General features: G+C 39.0%; 2 protein-coding genes across 4 annotated transcripts; both read left to right on the top strand.

Annotated features, from left to right (window-relative positions):
• Nucleotides 1-1,063: 1,063 nt before the first annotated feature.
• Nucleotides 1,064-9,736, top strand: ubqln4 (ubiquilin 4). Its single transcript, XM_028461570.1, has 11 exons — nucleotides 1,064-1,207; nucleotides 2,632-2,783; nucleotides 2,966-3,114; nucleotides 3,180-3,442; nucleotides 3,634-3,792; nucleotides 3,936-4,158; nucleotides 4,257-4,396; nucleotides 7,420-7,503; nucleotides 7,797-7,912; nucleotides 7,990-8,194; nucleotides 8,280-9,736. The coding sequence occupies exons 1-11, from the start codon at nucleotides 1,064-1,066 to the stop codon at nucleotides 8,430-8,432; spliced, it is 1,788 nt and encodes a 595-aa protein (XP_028317371.1). The 3' UTR covers nucleotides 8,433-9,736.
• A 1,851-nt stretch (nucleotides 9,737-11,587) lies between these two features.
• On the top strand, nucleotides 11,588-21,162 carry LOC114472328 (ras-related protein Rab-25-like). Of its 3 annotated transcripts, none has more exons than XM_028461542.1 (6): nucleotides 11,588-11,783; nucleotides 11,939-12,017; nucleotides 14,773-14,968; nucleotides 16,929-17,122; nucleotides 19,961-20,041; nucleotides 20,143-21,162. In XM_028461542.1, exons 2-6 carry the CDS (start codon nucleotides 11,981-11,983, stop codon nucleotides 20,268-20,270), a joined length of 636 nt encoding a protein of 211 aa, XP_028317343.1. In that variant the 5' UTR covers nucleotides 11,588-11,783; nucleotides 11,939-11,980; the 3' UTR covers nucleotides 20,271-21,162. The 3 variants fall into 3 exon arrangements, with proteins under 3 accessions (XP_028317343.1, XP_028317345.1, XP_028317344.1); XM_028461544.1 differs by having other exon boundaries at nucleotides 11,948-12,017; nucleotides 20,143-20,283; XM_028461543.1 differs by having other exon boundaries at nucleotides 11,922-12,017; nucleotides 20,143-20,283.

Below are 21,162 nucleotides of genomic sequence, written 5' to 3'. Positions count from 1 at the left end.
CAGTAGAAACTTCTAGCAGACTAATAATGATTCAGATTACAAAACAAGCAAGTAACTGCTTTTTTTGCTCGTATTGGCCTCATTCATCACCTTCCCTTAAGTATAAATAAATAAACATTCCACAATATTCCAACATTCATATCTAAGCAATTCTTAATATCTTTATAGCATTGACCATCAAAACACTTTGTCTCTTGTTGTCCAATAACTCCTAAAAATCTGATTATCTGATGGTACATATAAATTATGGTCTGACACGAGTGATTTTGATTTACTTTTGCTGGTTACAGAGCCAGGGCCGACCCAGGTCATGTGGGAGTCCTAAGCAAAATCAGTCTATGGGGCCCAGAGTGAAAATGTTTTTGGTAAAACAAAAATATTTTGGTGCGTATACACCTATATTTTATTTGTCATTCCTGTTGATTGAAACTTACACGAGATGGTTCCAAACCTCAATTTAAACTGGAAAGACAAATAAATTCTGCAATTCCTGCTTTTATTTTTTGTAACGCACAATTATTACGTGTCAAAAGTCAAGTAAAACAGTAAAAAGTCCTTTTAAATTCAAGTAAAGCAAACAGAGAACATAGACAAACACTCCAAATGTAAGTATTGAAAAAAAAGTGAACTGAAATATTTCAATCTCACTGCAAACCAAACACACCAGAGTCAATTAACAAACAAACACAATGTCTGTTTCATGCATACAAAGTCAAGGAATTTTGAAATTACGACTATTATGTGTACTTAAGCCCTTTATTAACTATACTTAGACGTAGAATCTTACAAAAAGGCACAATCTTAAAATACGGTTTTAACAAACACATAAAAAATACAATTAAATAAAAATGTAAATTGTTTTCACTTAATCTTAAAACAAGTCATATAAATTAACATAATTTAAAAAAAGTTCCAAGGGGTAAAACCAGGTAACTCAGAAGCTTTAGTGATTGACAAACCTACAACATGAAAAACGTTTGAGCTTTATTCTGAAGGGAGGGTCTGACCTCTTGTCATCCGGAAGCTGACGCCAGAGTTGAGCTGTTCCATCGGTGGAGTAAAGATGGCTGACCAAGGCGCCGCAGATCCTGGTAATAACAATAATAATAAGCCCGAAGCCTCGGAGGGAACTATTATCAAGGTCACAGTGAAGACTCCTAAGGACAAAGAAGAAATTGCCATCGCAGAGGATGCTTCTGTCACTCAGGTGTGTTGTTTAGACAGGTGTGCTCCTCTCACGTCATGCCCACAACTTCAGCTAGGAGGCTAACCAGCTAGCCAGTTAACGTTTGTCGTCACACTTGCCGGCTAACCTCAGCACGTAGTAGCGCTTTAGTTGTATTTCACCAGTTTAGTTCATACGATTTACAGATATTGAGCTAAAGCTACGCTATTAACCGCAATTTGTAGGTTATGAGCTCGTTATTTTTTTATTACCAACCGGCTAGTTAGCTAACGGATAGCAGTTAGCTGGTTAGCATAGTGAGTATGGACTGAGCCAGCGGCTGCTAACATGTAGCCAAACAAGTGTCAGCTGGCCGCTGTGTGCTCATTACAAGCGACTCGAATTGAAAGTAAAAGCATCAGTGTGGTGTGACGTTATTATTATGTGTTGTGATTGACTTTAGTCCAGACCTTCTCCAGGCTGTGCTGAGTGAAGCTAGAAGTTTCCCTCTAGAACATTCTCTGAGCAGCCACTGAGTCATTCTGCTTTCTGGGGAATAAAGAGGATTCTCAGCGCTGCCGTCGGCCTGGCGACGTGTTGCGGTGTAATGACAACGCAATCCATGCAAGCACATTGAATGCAATTGTAATGGAGTTTACATAATGGCGACAAATAACAAGTTAAATCTATCTAATCATCCATCTTTGAATTTTACTATTGTAGTGAAATAATTGGGTTATTTGTAACATACATTAATAATTGTTGCATTTAAAATTGTATTAAAACTCTTGAGATATACGTAATTATTTGTATTTTGGTATTGGGTCTTTGGGAATTTTACCATCAACATATAGTTGACATCATGAAACAAAAAACACTAGTCTTAACATGATCTGAATCACACTTATTAATAATAATTAGACCGAAACATGAATCCAATGAGAAGCACAATGTGCACACTTTTTATTTTACTGCTGTGTCATGTGACAGCCGAATAGCTTTCTGCTTTCAATCTGGTTTTAGATAAAAGCAGCTTTACAAAATGTATTAATTGACGTTGGCAACGGCTTTAGGCAGTGCACAAGTTTTACACTGGATTTCTTAGGAAATATATTGGGAGTACGCAACTGATTTTAGCTGCTTTTTAGCATATGTGAAGTGTAAAAGACATGATTCTTCCACATGTCTCTTTTTAGTGTAGTATTTTCATGATTTGTGTGTTTTAAAATCAGATCCCTGAGAAGTATATCAAGATAATTCATTACGTTTTATTTATTTATTTATTTATTTATTTAGTTATTTTTTTAATCAATGATTTGTTGTCAATTTTATTTCTGTTTCTGTTTGTAATGTTTGCACTGTATGCTAAATTCCATTTGGTCCAAGAGTCTTTTGGAAAACATGATGTGAAGTCATTGCTCTCTTTTACTAAATGTTTTTTTTTTTTTATTGTATTTTTCCTATAGTTTAAAGAAGAGATCTCACAGAGGTTCAAAGCCAAACAGGACCAGTTGGTTCTTATATTTGCAGGGAAGATCTTAAAGGATGGGGACAGCCTTAGCCAACATGGTATCAAAGATGGCCTGACAGTTCACCTTGTCATAAAAACAACACACAAGTAAGACATGGATGTTCTGGTGTCTCGCAAAGGTTTTCTGCAACTTTATACTTAAGTTTATTCAAGAGTTGAATAAGCATATAATTCAATTTAAATATGAACTCAATGCTTCTCTAAAATGACTTTTTGGGTGATATTCAAACACACAATAATCAGCTTTTTATTCTTTCTGAATTTAATAGAACAGGGGATGCCAGTAGCACCTCAGCCTCTAGTTCGACCTCTACTCAAGCAGGCAGTACCTCTCCATCGAGTCCAGGCTCCAACCCCTCTTCCACAACAGGATCTACTAGCGCTGCCCCACCACCTACACAGACACCAAATTTACTAAGTGAGTTGACTTAAACGTCATGTTCTGTTTAAGAGTATATTTAACCCTTGTCCTAACCTCTCTAGGTGGCTTTGGTGACCTGGCTGGTCTAGCTGGAATGGGCATGGGCTCTAATAACTTTATGGAACTGCAGCAGCAGATGCAGAGGCAGCTCATGTCCAACCCCGAGATGCTCTCTCAGATTATGGAGAACCCGCTGGTACAGAACATGATGTCCAACCCTGACCTGATGAGACAGATGATCATGGCTAACCCTCAGATGCAGCAGTTAATGGAACGCAACCCAGAGATCTCTCACATGCTCAACAACCCTGAGCTCATGAGACAGGTAAAACATGTTTAGCTGACTTTTTAACCAGTTAAGACATCATAAATAAATGGTATTACCACTGACCACGAGATTTCCTCCACTCCTCTAATGGATCTCTGTACTAATTAATTAGTATTTTGAAGCTTTTTTCAGGACCTGGTGGACGCTAAAAAGATGTTGAATGACTCTTTTACTCTCTAACTATTCAGACTATGGAGCTAGCAAGAAATCCAGCTATGATGCAGGAAATGATGCGAAATCAGGACCGGGCTCTAAGCAACCTGGAGAGCATCCCAGGAGGCTACAATGCTTTGCGGAGGATGTACACGGACATCCAGGAACCAATGTTTAGTGCTGCTAGAGAACAGGTATCCATGAGAAATATTTGGGTTAAATCTTTGAATGCTTGCATACATATTCTTATTTTATTGTTGTTCCCTTTGATATCTTAGTGGTATATTTCTTACTTTTAGGTGGTAAACTGTGTTGACTTTGTCTGTTCTCTTTGCAGTTTGGCAACAACCCTTTCTCAGCTCTAGGTGGGAACTCAGAGTCTGGAGCCCAGCCATCTCGGACAGAAAACCGTGAGCCTCTGCCTAATCCATGGGGGCCGCAGAATTCATCCAACGCATCAGAGAGTACAGGAGGCACCACAGGAAGCACGACTACCACCACAGGCACCACCCCCAGTGTGTCCAATCCACTGGGCATCAATCCTGGCAGTCTGGGAAATGGTTAGACAGCCGAGGCCTTTGAATTTAGCTCAATTCATACCGTAGTTGATCATATTTTCGAACTGGTCGTAACACATTTGACCTTTTTTGTGTTGAAGGCATGTTCAACAGCCCAGGCATGCAGAGTCTAATGCAGCAGATCTCGGAAAACCCTCAGCTAATGCAGAACATGCTGTCTGCTCCGTACATGCGCAGCATGATGCAGTCACTGTCTCAAAACCCAGAGCTGGCTTCCCAGGTTAGTACTCTTATTGGGACGGGTTTTATAGGTGTCGGTACTTCCTAAGCTTGTCTGTCGGTCTTTCTTCAAAGCTCGTCCACATGGGTGAAATGGCAGGGCTCTACACAAACTTTTTTCGTGGTGGCACCCCCGACCAGCACAGAATTTGGACGGGGGGTGTACAGCATAGCCATCCATGCTTTTAACAGCTATTTTTTTTAAAACTAAATTTGGTTGGTTGAATTCTAAAAAAAATTGTGGGTCCCAGGGTGAGACCAGTAGAGAACCCCTCATCTCTGCTCCTCCGCGTGCGTGCGTGTGTGTGTGTGTGGTATTACTGCCCTTCTCTCTCTTTTGTACAAGAAGCAGCTCTATGTTGCTGGCTCTCCTGAACACCAGCCTCCTCCTCTCTTTCCTCATTTTGTCTTTTGAAATAATCGGTGATGGACCACATCATTTTAAAATAGCGAAACCATTGTTTTTCTGAAGTTTGTCCGGCTTTTGTGTGGAATCGCGTATGCGCTGCGCATGTATGCTCTATCACTCCGCTCTCCGCGTTTTCCCCGCCCCCTGTTTCAGGTCCAATAAGCGCGCTTCATCATTCTGCTCGGTGCGCTCTACCCCAACGCCCCTCCTGCCCCACGTCCACTAGGCGTGCCCCCCATGCGCTCTGTTGCTACACGTACCCGGACGCCTCAGAGCGTAACTTCCCGTTTCCTCCTTTTGGATTTTCAAAATAAGGTCACCCCACGCCAGGGGTCTCAAACTCAAATTACCTGAGGGCCACAGTAGGCAGAGTCTGGGTGAGGCTGGGCCGCATCAGGTATTCCACAAAAAAACTTTGGTAAAAAAAAAATGAAATCTTCATTAACGTCATTAATATCAGTTCTTTAAAGGTAGGGTAGGCAATTTTTGAAAGCTAGCATGATTTTGAATTAGCCTCCCCGACGACTCCGCCTTTACCCCCCTCCCCTCTGTGCTCCATCTCACTCACATGCATGCGCACAGCTGCTGCAGAAGAGGAGCTCAGCTCATCGATTGTATTGTGTAGAAACTTTGTCTCATTCAGCAGTAAGTAAACAATAAACTTTATCATTATACGTGACTAAAAACTCTGTTGGCGGTGACGTGCTTTCAGTGAGAGCTTGTGCATGCGAGGGATCAAGAACGAACAGGGAGACGTGATTGGTTAAAAAAGAAATGGTTTGTTTTTTCCATTGGTTGAAGTTATTACAGATTTACACTTGACAGATTTTCTTCATTCCTTTTTTAGAGAACATAAGATCTTAATTTCTGTTAGGACATAAAGACAATTTCAACTCAAAACTTAAAAAGTGTATCTGGAGAAAATCGCCAACCCTAGCTTTAATTTCAGGTATTCCACAAACAACTTTGGTGAAAAAAAATTAAATCTTCATAAATGTCATCACTAACAATTCTTTAATTTCAATGGGCTCTTCTGAACATGAACTGCCCAGAACATGAATGCAGCATTGACAAACATGAACATTTCTTCTGAACATGGCTTCTCTGGCCTACTTCCTGTTGCTGGAGACCTGGCAGCGCTTCCTCTCACATTGATGAGCTACATTTGGCTTGAGGGAAGAAATTGTCTGTGCTCATCAACAACCTTTTTCTTCATTGCAGGCTTTGAACATGACATGATGTCGGCTAATTGCTGTCACTCTCCTAATAAATTTTTTAAAAATTTTTTCCCCAAGCAATAAAGTTCAAGTCACGTGTTTAGCCAACCAGACGCACGGAGAACGTCATTTCCGCCTTTTCTTTCGTCAACAAGGTGGATAATGAACCACTCGGCAGCAATCGCCTTTCTTTTTGTGCTCAATGTTCATGTATTTTATGATGACATGAACATCATGACATTTGTAGATGGTAGAAAGTACCGAGATAGAGAGCGGAAAAAAGGCGATCACCAGTGGGGCGTTTACTATCGGGACATTAGCCGATATAAACCATGGGACGCAGCCACAGATGCGTTATTTACTGGCTTTTATTTTCTATAATAACCCCATGGTATCAGCTGTATGTTCCAGCCAACACTGATGTTTCGTTGATTATAACCGAGGTGGGTAGGTCCCCTATAAGCCCCCAGCCTCGGAAGCGGAATGGCGGGTGCGAGCTAGCTGGGTGGGTGGCTCCATCGGAGGTGTGCTTCCCTTGGTGACATCGTCAACGCACAATGCTGTATAGTGCCATTCATATTGTAACAGGCTGGGTCCTATTTAACTGAGTTATGTTCCACGTCTAGTTTATTCAATGTTTAACAGGTGTTGTGGTTTCCCATGGCATTTGAAGCATTGTTACGTGCAGCTTTCTCTGCCAATGTTCGTCTTTGTTTACATGTGTTCTGCGTGTTGATTGGCTGGGAGGCTGGGGAAGGGCGAGCGTAAGCGGAGAATGAGGGGTACCTAATGTTTTAAAGACTTCCATTAAAGGCTGATAAACCTTTGATAACGGCTCAAGTCATGTCATTACAGTACAGTATAAAACACACGGGCCGCACTAACATTACATTTTCACATTGTCCTGCAAGCCACAAATTATCGTCCCGCGGGCCGCGAGAATGAGACCTCTGCCCTACATACTCGCACAGATGCAAACAGATAAAATTTTCACTCGCACACATTGAGCCCATGTTCGCTCAACGGAGTATGCACGGTTGTAAAATTTGAGCTTTGAGCGCCGTGGCCTTGCGAATGTTTTCCGCACGGACATCAGAGTATGTTTGAGCCTTTAGGGTGTTCCCTGTTTTATTTTGCATTTTTAGTCGGAGGGTCACTGGTTTTAATCTCACCTGGGCCATCAGTGTGGGAATTTGAGCAAGTCCCTTAACCTTAACTGCTCCCCGGGTGCTACACCGTGGCTGCCCACTGCTTCTCAGGGATGGGTTGAATGCAGAGAACAAATTTTGTGTATGTGGCTTTACATATGACAATTATATATATATATATTAAAAAAAAAAAGCTTTGCCAGATGTAAAATTACAGTTTTCTGATGGTCTTTCTGTCTCTTTCTACCAGGTATTGATGAATAATCCATTGTTTGCTGGAAACCCACAGCTGCAGGACCAGTTCAGATCTCAGCTTCCTGTCTTTTTACAGCAGGTGACTCATTCTTTATAATTTGTTATACAATTTTATTAAGTGTATGTGTGTTTTACAACATTTAAAGCTTAAGCAGCTTTTAACAATAGTTTTTAATTAACACAATTTTTTAGGCTCATGCATGTTCAAAGAGGTTTTCTTTTTCTAAATAATTTTTTATAAAGTTTTTGGAACACTTACTCTGGAAAGGTGTAACACATACAATATCAATAGAGGTTTTTAATACATATATACACACATAAAATTAAAATTATTGTGTTTCTAACTGACTGCTAAATGTTTTCCAAATTCAGATGCAGAACCCTGAAGCCCTGTCTGTGATGACCAATCCCAGAGCCATGCAAGCTCTGATGCAGATCCAGCAAGGCCTACAGACGCTGCAGACAGAAGCACCAGGACTAATGCCCAGGTGCTGCCATCACAGCCACTGACAGTGCTATTTGTTTAAAATTAAAAATGTAACTAAATTTGTTTTGTGTGATCCAGCTTGATGCCGGGTGGAACCCCTGGCATCCCCACAGGGGTCAGCATGCCTGCAGGGGTCAGCATGCCTGCAGAGAACCCTGCCTCCTCACCCAGCAGTGGTGTAACAAACCCTGCCCAGCAGCAGCTGATGCAACAAATGCTCCAGATGTTTGCTGGTGGAGGAGGAATAGGAGGAGGAGTAGGAGGCGGAGGAGGAAGTGCACCGGTAAAGCTATTCACACATCGACTGAATATCCTGGCTCAAATATCAATGCTGTGGGTTTGTAAACGTCCTTCATTTGTCCTTGTAGACTCAGACCCCAGAAGTTCGATTCCAGTCTCAGCTGGACCAGCTGAACGCCATGGGCTTCATCAACCGTGAGGCCAACCTGCAGGCGCTCATCGCTACTGGAGGGGACATTAACGCCGCTATCGAGAGACTGCTGGGCTCACAGCCCTCGTAAAGACATACAGTACATACTGACACCTACACGCCTACATCATACCAAACCCGTGAACCCACTCGCCATCAGAGATCCAAAAGTAATTCAACTGTATTGGTCAAAACTTTACAGAAGACTTTCGGGGCGGATCTGTGACTCCCCTCTCATTAGAAATCTCAGATCATTCTTCATATTTTCATTTTTTTTTTAATATCATCCAGCCAGATCTGTGTCCCAGAGTACTGCTGTAGAGTTGGACTCAAACGCTCTCACCTCAGTATCGGTAGATGTTCTGGTGTCAGAGAGAAGGAGCCAAACCTTTCTTGACAAAAGGAAATCCCAACACTTTGTCACTTCATAATTTGTTGTTTTTTCACATTAAAACTGGAGCTGAGGTTGTTGGAGGCGGATATTTACATTATTCATCATAAAGTTCTTGCATGTGATTGGCAGTTCACTCGCAGTCACCGTGAGGCGGTTTGTTAGTATTTACTTTAAGGAATGGTTTTGTGAAGACTTTTTGGCATACAGTAATCCTAACCCTGGTTATTGAGACATCTTGACCTTTGCAGAAGTTAAACCTCATTCTTCATCCTCTTCTTGTTGTTCTGGTTCAACATTAAATGCTGTTTTTGCCCTAACAGCTTTCACTATTTATTGCAAGTGCTTAGGAAAATGAAGTCATTTAGACTTCCTAGAAGTTGAATTCTGTCATTCCACATTTAAGTGCCCACCAAAAGGTGCAAACTTTGTTTTAGTTTGAAGGTACCATTGCTGTGCCTGCTCTGTTCCACTGACTCCCAAAACATATGTCAAAAATTACAGCCTCAATCAGCGCACTGGCTGAAGACTTTCTTTTTAATTGCACACACCATTCTGATTGCATTACGGTAACTCTGATGTAGAGGGCGCCACTTAAAATAAAGAAAAAGTGAAACAAACTTTCTGATCACCTAAATCAAATCAGTTTCCTATTCTATCCTTTTTCTTTTTTTGGTGCAGTTAGTGCCTAGAGATAAGAATGATTTTTCTCGCACAAATAAATGTGAAAATCAGCTGAATAAAATCACAAGTATTGGAAAAGGCTTTACAAATATTTCTTGTATGGTATTGTGACACCATACGTTTCTCAAATGTCTAGTTTGTTCTTTTAAAGATTTCAGCATTGTAGTTGTGGTAAACTTGGCAAATGCCTTTATAGCTTTGCTTTGTCTGTTGACCTCGGCTAAAGAAGAAAAAAAAAAACCCATCGCCCAGTTCAATATGTCAAGATTAACTTTTAACAGTACTGTACTAAAAAAATAATAAAATGTGGTCAAAAATGGTCTTTTGTTGTGTTGTTTTAAAACAACCTGCTTCAGAACACCGGATTGTTTCCTCTGTCTGGCGTCAACATATAAAGTGGTAAATACTTTGGTTCTGCACCTGTTCATCCTGTGGAGTTTATTCCCTCTGGAGGGCGGACGCATCACAGCTCATCACACCACAAACAACTGTTTAGACTTTCTATAAATCAGTTTCACTCTGGTAATCTCTATCAAATAGTTGTTGTAGTTTTTGTGGAAGACCATCACCCAAAAGAAGACCTTTTCTCTCTTTCTGAAATGCATTTGTCGCATTACGTACTGTAACCATTTTCAGGCTACGGTACATGACTTTTGGAGTGATAGTTGTTGGCTTTAGTAGGTGTTTTATAAAGGCAGTTCCTTACAAAATTATACTCAAAACATGTTTTTAAATACATATAAGCTTATAATAATGTCTATTGATCCCTTTGCTCAGTTTAATAAATTATACCTTTTTTTTGTTGCTTTTAGACAGGCCTGGTGAACCTAAAAGAAGGTTTTTACCCTAAATACTTGTAACTTATTAAAAAAATAAGTTCTCATTTTAAAGAGAAATTAGTTTCAAATTTAAAGCAACAATGCTGCAGAATAGAAACAATAAAATCAAAGTGCCGAGAAGAGCAGATTCAACCTTAAATGTTTTATCCTGTCAGATGTTCTTATAGTCAACATGAAAACATGAGGGAATATGTTAGAATAGAACAAACTTTGGAATTGGTGTTTCTCAAAAGCTTTAAATAAAAAACACACGTACTAGTTTCATTCTCTGTAATGTGCCACGATGTCATTTTTCCCTGCTTGGATATTTCATTACTAAAACTTGCAATCTTTTTTAAAACACCTACTTTAGATGGTTGCTTTATCTCACTGTTGCCATGGCAATCCTCCAAGGATTTCGAGTTCCGCTGAGGGAGTAGAGTGTTTGTATTGTATGTGCTTAGAAAACTCCAAACGTTTAATTTTGTGCAACACCAGAAGCAAACGCACAAAATGACTCCAGAAAGACATGAAATTACAAAAAATACACAAAAAAGCAGCACAAATACAAAAAATGACTCCAAAAACACAAAATCAAAAACAGCAAACTACCGTGTACAAAATGACTACACGAACAGAAAATGACACAAAAACAGCAGATACACAAAATTACTCCGAAATCAGCAAACATATACAAAAACAGCAAAATTACTCCAAAAACACTCATGACAACTATAAATAACTGAATATCATATAACAAAAATACACCAAATGACTCCAAGAACACACATACAATTAATGTAAAATACCCATATACTGTAAAAATACACATTACTCCAAAACACACGACAACTACAAATAAATGATAATTAAAAAAAGTTTTAAAATAACAAAGGAAAATCTACAAAATAACTCCAAAAACACAACAGAATACATGCAAAAACCCTTCGTTCTTTCCTGTATTAATGCTAGATAGTCAATATTCTTAATGCTGATATGTTGATAATGTGGCCCTCTGAGCAGACAGTCACATTTTTGTGGTCCTCGCTGGGATTAGAGTTATCCATCTCTGCTCTAGACGATGCCAAACTAACAAAATATTTTGCTGCTTTATTAGATTAAAAATGTCTCAATGGTCATACTTAATACCTAATCATTTACTGTAATAATTTATTTCATTCAATCAATGAAGAAATGAATAGAATGTTTGGTTTTTAAAGTCACGATAAAGCTAGAATAAATGAAATAGTTCAGATTCCAAACATCAGGAAAGAGGACCTCCTCAGCCCTGCCCACATACAGGGTGGAGACAGCAGGTTGTAGGTCTACCTCACCTGTAGGTGAGGTCTATTGTTCCAACAACAGCCACAATCACAGTGTGAAAGGAGCATAGCAGAGGGCGGGGCCTCTTCCTGCTAGTGGTTCTACCTGTTCCACCTGCTCTCCTTCCCCTAGCTCTAGCTCTGCCGCTGCCGTCAGCTGATGATCAGGACTCCTGCCTTCCTGTCCGTCCATCCTCAGCCAGGAACTGCCTCAATGCACGGATAAAGTAGGAAGCAACTCAAGATAATCTTTCTGTCCTCCATTTTCCACCTTTACTCACTCTCTCTCTCCGCACTGGAGAGAGAGACAGAGAAGTGTGGCTGTTTCCAGTTTTGAATACTTCTCTTTTTCCTCTTCTCTCTGGGATCTGATACTGAACAGTGGTTTCAGGTGACTGACTGAAACAGGAACCCTCACTTCAACATGGGCTCTGACGACTCCTACAACTTTGTCTTTAAAGGTGAGATAAAGACACACATCCCACTGTCACATTCAGTGTTGGTTGTATTGTATCTGCCTGCAGTGATTTCTGTGGACGACTGAGGGCCAGAGAAATAAGAAGGAAGTCCTTGCTCTCTGTTCCATTTGGTTGTAAAAATATTTGACCTTTGGCCCAGCAGATTAATATGGAATATTTTATTATGACTCGTCAAAAGAGTGTAAGGCAGAGGCTGTGCTTGTTTTAAATCTTAAAGTGGATCACCTTAAGTGACTCCAGTCAGCAACAGTGGTGGATCTGCCACGTCCAGGGTTGGTGTCAATTACATTTTTCAGTTACAAATACGTTTTCAATTACCCATGTTCAACTACAACTCAACGGTGACCAGCCTTTTTCCCAGTTACAATTAAATTACAAGAATTTTTTATCCACAGAAAGTCAATTACAATTACGGTCTCGATTACTAAAGATAATTTACAATTATTCGCAATTACTGAGCCTGAAATAAATAACCTAATAAAAGTTAGGCTGTTGCTATTTGTCTGGACCTGGACCTCAGACAATCCTGACTATACTTCCGCATGCGTTTGCGTGCGTAGTACATCGAATACCGGTAGTTCCGTCACTGCCGGACCCATGTTCTTCTAGCTATAGTTCCGTCAGTTTTATTTTAGCCCTAGCACTATCCCTAACCCTAACCCAGGAAATACCCTAAAATGTTTCCTTTTTTCATATATGTATTTTTAAAGGTAGAATTTACCTTGTTAATTATGTTAAAATTAAAAAATTAAAAAATAATGTCAAAAGTGGGATTCAAACCCACTTGAGTGTAGCGCCTTAGACCACACACACATTTACACTTATGTAGAAAAAGTCCGGCAGTGACGGATTTGCGCATGCACACAGGAAGTGCCAGTGTACTACAAAATAACCCAACCGTAAAAGTTTCCTACGGTAGACAATGGGCATGCGCACCTAGGGGTCTATTCTCCCGTCTGGACTTAAGTGCTTTTTTGCACGCCTGCAGTTACGCGCTTCTCTCCTACGTGTATTCTGCGGTCCAGGCTGCTGACACGCCCACTGGGTGTAAGGTAGACCAAAAACGCGTATGTGTGAATGAAGCCGGGCTGAAAGAAAGGAGGCGGTAATATCAATTTTTAGGGCTGTCTAGAAATCACGGAACATGGAGTTTTCCCAACGCTTGTAAATGTCATTGAAATACGTGACAATGATAAAGTTCACTTTTAATTTAAAACGCCTTCATTGATAAACAATGTAACAGGTTGATTTGATCAGATTATTGCAGCGTGACTGAGGATCGGCCGCATTCTGTCTGAGTAGGTTAAAATCTCTCTCCTTGATCATCATCATCGCTGTAAAGCTTGACTGAGTTAGATGCTGGAGACATGAGGAAATAACGCGGCCGCAGAGCGTCCTGCTTTAATACAGAGGGATGTTTGCAGTGAAACAGAACTATTGGCTTCTATAATACCCAGTTTTAAATATAAATTCTTTAAAGTGACCTGAGCCTCATTAAAATATGTGTGGGAACAGTTTCTGGTCCATCCTCATCTGCATATGACAGCTTGTTTCACTCTGTAGTGGTTCAAACTGTGACTTTATACATAGTATGAAAATAGTTGAATCACTGTGACCAATGTGGACAGAAGTCTGCATCTGTCAGAGTTTTGATTAATCGTGCAGCAGCAGCTGAGTGATCACAGCTGCTGCTGCGTGAAGCACGAGTCCGTGTGGCTTCAAATGTAACGAAGTCCATATTTCTAGTACAATATAATGTTTCACCTTATCGGGGCGCTGCACTTATTCCAGGGTTAGAAGCGCGTAAGAGGAAAAGGACTTACGCATACTGTAGAATGCGCGTAAAACCAGATTTGAATGGGAACACCCACATTTCAGGGCTGCTCCACCCACAGTGCGTAACTGGGATGAAGGCGCGCAGCGACTGACTTAAGTACAGGGGGAGAATAGCACGCAGCCAAAAACAGTGCTGCTGCACGGCTTTTTGGACTTACGCACATGGGAGAATAGAGCCTTTAGGAGGCTTTCACGCGTAGGATTACTTTTCACTACACCGGAACTACTGTATGGTCAGGTTTGTCTGAGGTCCGGGTCCGGAACTATAGACACTTTGTAAAAGTTAACCTTCCTCTTGTGTTAGCTTTCTGTTAGCATCTCTTATGATAACGGGTCTTAAATCAGCTTTAAAATACACTAAAAACACATATATATCATTTAATTTATTTCCTATCTATTGGCTACAATGTTAGGCTTCCTAATCAATGAAAATATAGGTTTTAATACTTTTAGTGTGGGTGTCTGAGCCTTTTTTGTGTCAGTATACCACTAGATTATTAAAAAAAATGAAATGGAAAATTGTGGTAAAGCTTGATATGAAACATATTTTAATAATTGTTAACTATTTATGTGTAGAACTGTAACATGGTTTCCCAGTTTTGCATTAAATAATAACATGACAATTACAATTTAAATGACCTAAACTCAATTATAATTTAATTATGATTACAAAAGCAACATATTGTTTAAATTACAATTATAATGATGCCATAATTATAATTATCAATTACAATTGACCCCAAACCTGGCCACGTCTGTCTTCTATGTTGTAAGGCTAACAGAAAGTCTGCATGTGTCTTAGAGAGATCAAAAGATATAAGATTTATAACAGAACGTTAATTTTTAACTACTTAACAGTCATATATTAACCTCATGAGTCAATTCAAACTTCTTCCTCTAGTTGTTTTGATTGGAGAATCTGGGGTTGGAAAAAGCAACCTTCTCTCCCGCTTCACCAAGAATGAGTTCACCCATGACAGCCGCACCACCATCGGAGTGGAGTTCAGCACACGAACCGTTCAGTTGGACAACTTCACCATCAAAGCTCAGATCTGGGACACAGCAGGACTGGAGCGCTACAGGGCCATCACCTCAGCGTGGGTACACTACTCACATCAGCCACACTCATGACTAATACATGCAGCATTTCAGGAAGTGAGAATTATCACACTGTGTGTTCTGCTTTAATCAACACTGATCACAGTGCATATTATCGTCACTTCAATTTGAGATCCTGTTAGGTTTAAAAATGGAGTGCTGCAGCTCCTCCTCTGTTTCTAGAGTTTAAACTATTTACTTTCTTTTCTTTTATCCACATCACCCCAATATAGGGCTGGGCGATATGGACCAGGGTTGGGATCAATTACAATTTTCAGTAACAATTACATTTTCAATTATCCATGTTCAGTTACAATTCAATTACGATCACAGTTACCAGCATTTTTTCCAATTACAATTAAAAGTGCAATCGTTTTTTATTCTCAGAAAGTCAATTACAATTACGTTCGCAATTACTACAGTTCAATTACAATGAATTACAATTACTGAGCCTGAAATAAATGACCTCATAAAAGTTAACCTTCCTCTTCTGTTAGCTTTCTGTTAGCATCTGTTATGATAACGGGTCCTAAATCAGCTGTAAAATACACTTAAAACAAATATCTATCATCTAATTTATTTCCTATCTATTGATTACCTTGTTAGGCTTCCTAATCAATGAAAATATAGATTTTAATATTTTTATTGTGGGCATCTGAGCCTCTTTTGTCTCAGTATATCCCTCGATTTGAATTTTTTTAAATGGTAAAATGTGGGAAACCTTTCACATATTTTAATAATTGTTTAACTACATATGTGAAGAGCAGTACATAAAAGTAACATGGTTCTCCAGTTTTGGGTTAAATTATAGTTTTTGTTTATTATCTACAATATAAAATAATTTTTTTTTATAGAATTTTCATGGCAATTACAAAATCAATTATCTGAACTCAATTACAACAGCAACAAATTTTAAAAATTACAATTGCAATATAATTGTAATTAATTATCAATTAAGCAATTACAATTATTATTGACCCCAACCCAGATATGGACCAAGACTCCATAATCCATCCCAACCCACCCCAATCCCACTTGTTCCAGTGCCTGGGACCAAGACTCATATCTTAATATTTTTTTTCAAAATTGCGATTTACATTATAAATCTCAATAATTTTAATTCAAATGAAGTCTGACCAGAAAAACAATTTTGGGTTCAATTTGCTGATGAAAAATGCCTTACAGGCTCATTTATTAATAAACAGCTGCACAATATGTGCCACTTTTGCCTTTTTCTCTTATAAGGGACAGCACGTGTGAGTGACTTCTGTAGTGACACACTCAGCAATCCATCTTACTGATGGCAGTCCTGAGAAGTAGCAAAAACAGTGACTCGATATATCTTGAATCTTGATATATCGCCCACCCTTACCCCAGCACTGTCTAGATTAGACGTGGGCAACTGGAGGTCTAATTTCCAAAAAAAGCTGCAAAATAAAACAAAATAACTATGAAACCTACAAGAATTCTGAACTATAAAAGAGCATAAGAAGACAAAAAATAGACAAAACGGCTAAATTAAAATACACAAAATGACTCCAAAAAATATACAAAATTACAGAAAAAACAAACAAACCCATAACTACAGCAAAGCATGCACAAAAAAGGAAAGGAAAATACACAAAATGTCAGATAATCCCACTTTTGTGGCCCTTGCTGTGATAAAACTTGATCATTTCTAACTAGTCTGGCTTTGTCTTGCTGTGTGTGTGAAATTAATTCTTTACAATAACAGGTGATAGTAACAAGTGTATTTATTATTGTATTATTGGCTGGCAGCTAGTACCATATGCTTTGGGGGTTGATCTAATAAACTAAATCTGTCACATTTGATCACGTATATGAATTTGTATTTTAAATATTCCTTCATTGTGAGAATATTTAACAACAACTGCATGTATTGCACGTGTCATGTTTTCAGAAACAGAGTTTTGACTGCTTTTCTCTAATCTAAATCAGGTATTACAGAGGAGCAGTAGGAGCGCTGCTGGTCTATGACATCAGCAAACACCTGACCTATGAGAGCGCAGAGCGATGGCTCAAAGAGCTCTATGACCACGCGGACCCTCACATAGTGGTCATGCTGGTGGGAAACAAGAAGGACCTGGAATCCCTCAGGACGGTCCCCACGGAGGAGGCCAAAGACTTTGCAGGTGGATTAGGTTTTGTTTTATTCAGTTGCTATAGATGTTATAGTAACAGGTGATATGACACTCTGTTGGACACAAGTTGAATCAAAGTTGGATTGTGATAAAAAAAAAAAAAAAAGAAATTCCTTGATTTTGGTTTTGTTTGTTTGAATTGAACAAAAGGGACAAAAAACACTTTTCAAGCCAAGGGAAAATATAGAAATATAAAGAAGATACAAGCTAGAGCCTGACTGCTGTTCGGCCAATGCTAATACTGATATTAAGGCTTTTAAAAAGCTGATGCCTGATATATCAGCTGATAACATCGAAATGATAACCAATTTATCGGCTGATATATGAAATACCAACACTGAAATAAATAGGATATATACTATACCTGAACAAAAAATATGATAATATATGAATCTAAATTACAATAAGAAACTTTACCTAACAACACTATCAACATAAGGACTGTAAAGACACTGATAAATAAACACAATGGTTAACACTCTCTGCCAAGTGCCAAATATTTCACAATCTGGCATCAGTGATCCTGATTGCTCTACCATGATCACACACTTTACATTTTTTTTTTTTAGAAGAAAAGAGACCAAAGGTATTGGCACAACCATGTTCAAAAATTTGCAATAACTGAGTAGCCTGGATGTGATCTAGATGAAACTCAGTGTGGAAATTGATCAACCAACCTGATATAACGTAGTCAAATTTCATAAAGTCATCACACATCACAGATTTTTTTTTAATTTTTTTTTATTGGCCAATGATAAGAAATGTGCATTTTGGATCTTTCAAACTGATCCAGAATCAGTTTGTTGATCCAGATCCCCTCCTAAATTCTAACGGAATCTTCCATGATATACAGTATGGTCTATCTTTGGTTAAGATTTTATTACCATCAGTACTTCTGGCATCATATGGACCGGTTTGATCACAAGTGGACTGCAGATTTTAGGTGTTAAAAAACAAGTAACTTTAACATTAGTGTGTCCTAGTTTGCTCTTCTTCTTATTAATGATGCATAAAGTAAGTAATCCATCGCCAATGTCCAAGCAATTAGTGACAGATATAAGTCCCTGTGGGGTCTTACCTTATACTTCCTCAGTTTGTCACCAATTTTTTTATTTCAATTGGCGTAAACTTTGTGTAATAATTCAAGAAAAATGGCTGGATTTTGCATAACTTCTGAATCTGTGTATTTGGAGGGGCTGAGATATCTACAATTGAATTAGTTGATCGTTGACACAATGGCTTATCTTTTTTCTCTGTCATTTTTTTCACTTTCCCCTGCCAAAATTGGATGCGCTAATGCACGCGTCAAACTCAAGGCTGGGGGGCCAAATTTAGAGCATCAAATTTGGCCCACTCAAGAAAGTAAAAATGATTGAAAAGAAAAACATGAAACATTTCGTAAATGATCAACTAATTTAATTGTAAATATCTCAGCCCCATCCAAACACAAAAAATCCAATAAATCAATTTCTTATATCACACGACGGCAGTCATTTTTAATCTCAAATTGTTGAAAGAACTCTCAATTTTTCCAAAATCTGGCAAATTTTCCTCAAATTATTCCATAAAATTTCTAAATTCCAAAAGTGAAGATCCTGCAGGGACTGATATTTTCACATATTTTATCATGTATATATCATGTATACGTGGAAGTGCAAACCAGGGCACATTAATGTTGAATTTGCTCTTTTTATCATCCAAATTTGAGTCTCACCCTGGCCATCAATGAGGGATGTTAAGCAAGTCCCTTAACCCCAATCCAACTGCTCCCAGGGCATCTGCAATTGGCAGCCCACTGCTACCCCTCGGGGAAAATCCAGAGAATAATTTCACTACAGTGATGAATAAAGGTTATTATCCCACGCCACAAAGTGGAAGGGGGATACAGGTTTGAGCTCCGCCAAGTTAAAGGGGACAGATTTTGTCAGAAACTGTTTAAGATACGATAACCAAATTTGGTGTGTGGTTTCAGGGTATCAGTACCTTGATGGAGTTCGAAAATGAGCAGCGCGCACGGGACAAGGGAGTTATTGCCCTTGTTTTGTTTTTTTTTTTCTCTGACAGCTTTTCTCAGAAACTGTTTAAGATAGGATAACCAGGTGAGTGACTTCAGGGTATCAATACCTTGATGGAGTTCGAAAATAAGACGCATGTGATTATTTTTTTCCGGAGTTATTGCCCTTGTTCTGTTTTTTTAATCTGTTTGAAGTATATTCAAAGGGGACAGCTTTTCTTTGAAACCGTTTAATATAGGGTAACCAAATTTGGTGTGTGGCTTCAGGGTATCAATAACTTGATAGAGTTTGAAAATGAGAAGTGCACAATTATTTTTCCAGAGTTATTGCCCGAGTTCCGTTTTTCTTTACTCTGTTCCAGGTATCTTCAAAGGGGACAGCTTTTCTTACAAACCGTTTAAGATCGTCAGTAATTTTATATTCTGATGTGATTATATTTTGTTATGTATACATCTAAATTCTTACATTTAGGAGTTATAATGAAAACCAATCTGGCGGGGGATGTTGATGACAATGTCTTCTTCTTCTTGTTATTAATATTAAAAATCTGTGGCCCATTTTAGCTCAAACTGGTCCGTATTTGGCCCCTGAACTAAAATGACTTTGACACCCCTGCTCTAAAGGGTCGAATTTGTCCCCAGGCCCTAACTTTGACACATGTGAGCTAGTGTAACACAATGGGAACGTTGGGCTGTGAAAACATAAAATATATGGGAATGTTGGTTGTCTGCAGGATGATGCCTAATCCTCGTCAGTATAACAGATCTATATTTGGAGCCGTGCGCTGTGTTTTCAATGTTTGTTTTATTTGCAGAGAAGAATGGCCTGATGTACATGGAGACCTCAGCTTTGGACTCAACAAACGTTGAAGCTGCTTTCAATGAAGTTCTGACAGGTGAGCTTAGCTACTTTGTCTCTTCTATTGTTACTTTTGAATGGAATGTATTTTTGCCTTTTGAAAACACCCAAACCCTGTCTGTAACCCATTTCCTCCAGCCATCCATACAAAGGTGGCCAGCCGGGAGGTGACCCGTGGCTCCATCAGCGCCGTGACCCTCTCCTCGCTCGTCGGCCCCAGCAGCGAGGCAAAGGAGGAGCAAAAAGGCTGCTGCCAACGCTCTTAAGTCACCTCTGAGCCTGTGCAAAACCACTGTGCCAATTGTAATTTTAACCAAAGCGTGGCATTGATTTGCATGCTTGAGATTCTTGAACCGCCGACATTCATTGGTTCTATGTTGCAAATATTGTGTTAATCTGAATATTTTTTTTTTTTTACCTTTTGTGGCTTGTTTGAACCCATTTGCCACTTATCTAGTGTCTTTAGAGATTTGCTGTGAGGTTTTGTAAGGAGTGAACATGGAATAAACTATACATGTTATTCTAATAACATGTTATTATCACACAAAGATATAAATGTGACCAGAATGAGAAATGTAGTAAAGAAGAAACAGGCTAATGGTAACACAATGCAGCTATTTTACAGGTGGTATATAAGAGATTGTTTTTGTATTTATAAGATTTGCTCATAAATTAAATACTGATGTTATTTCAGACTAATTTATGTGTGTGCATTGATGACTGAGGTGCTGTGGCTCCTGTCAGCCTGTAGGTGGCAGTGCTAACGTTATTAACTGAAATAACTAACCTGCCTTCACTCACTTCCTCTGTTTTACCTACAAACGCCAGTGTTTCTCATACTAACATCATCTGTGCACGTCACGGTTCATCATACAAGGCTCAAAGCCATAGTTGTTGCCATGGTAGCAACTTTTTATTGCCCTCTTCAGAAGCTAGTCATAGTGTGTTTGTGTGTGTGTGTGTGAAGGATAGAATTCATTCACACTTTTTCAACCAATGTTAAGTTTATTGATGCTTCACCTTGGTGTATATGCGTGCATGAAAACAGGAATGTGATTGGACAGCATGATCTTAATCAATTCTGAGGAAATGTTAGTTTAGTGATAATAATTTAAATTCTATTCAGATTGCTTTGATGATAATAAATAAATGCCAACA

This window comes from Gouania willdenowi, chromosome 11 (genome assembly GCF_900634775.1).
Source record: "Gouania willdenowi chromosome 11, fGouWil2.1, whole genome shotgun sequence".
Taxonomy (NCBI): Eukaryota; Metazoa; Chordata; class Actinopteri; order Blenniiformes; family Gobiesocidae; genus Gouania; species Gouania willdenowi.
The sequence above is the reverse complement of the archived record's forward strand: the minus strand, read 5'-3'. Positions and strand labels throughout refer to the sequence as shown.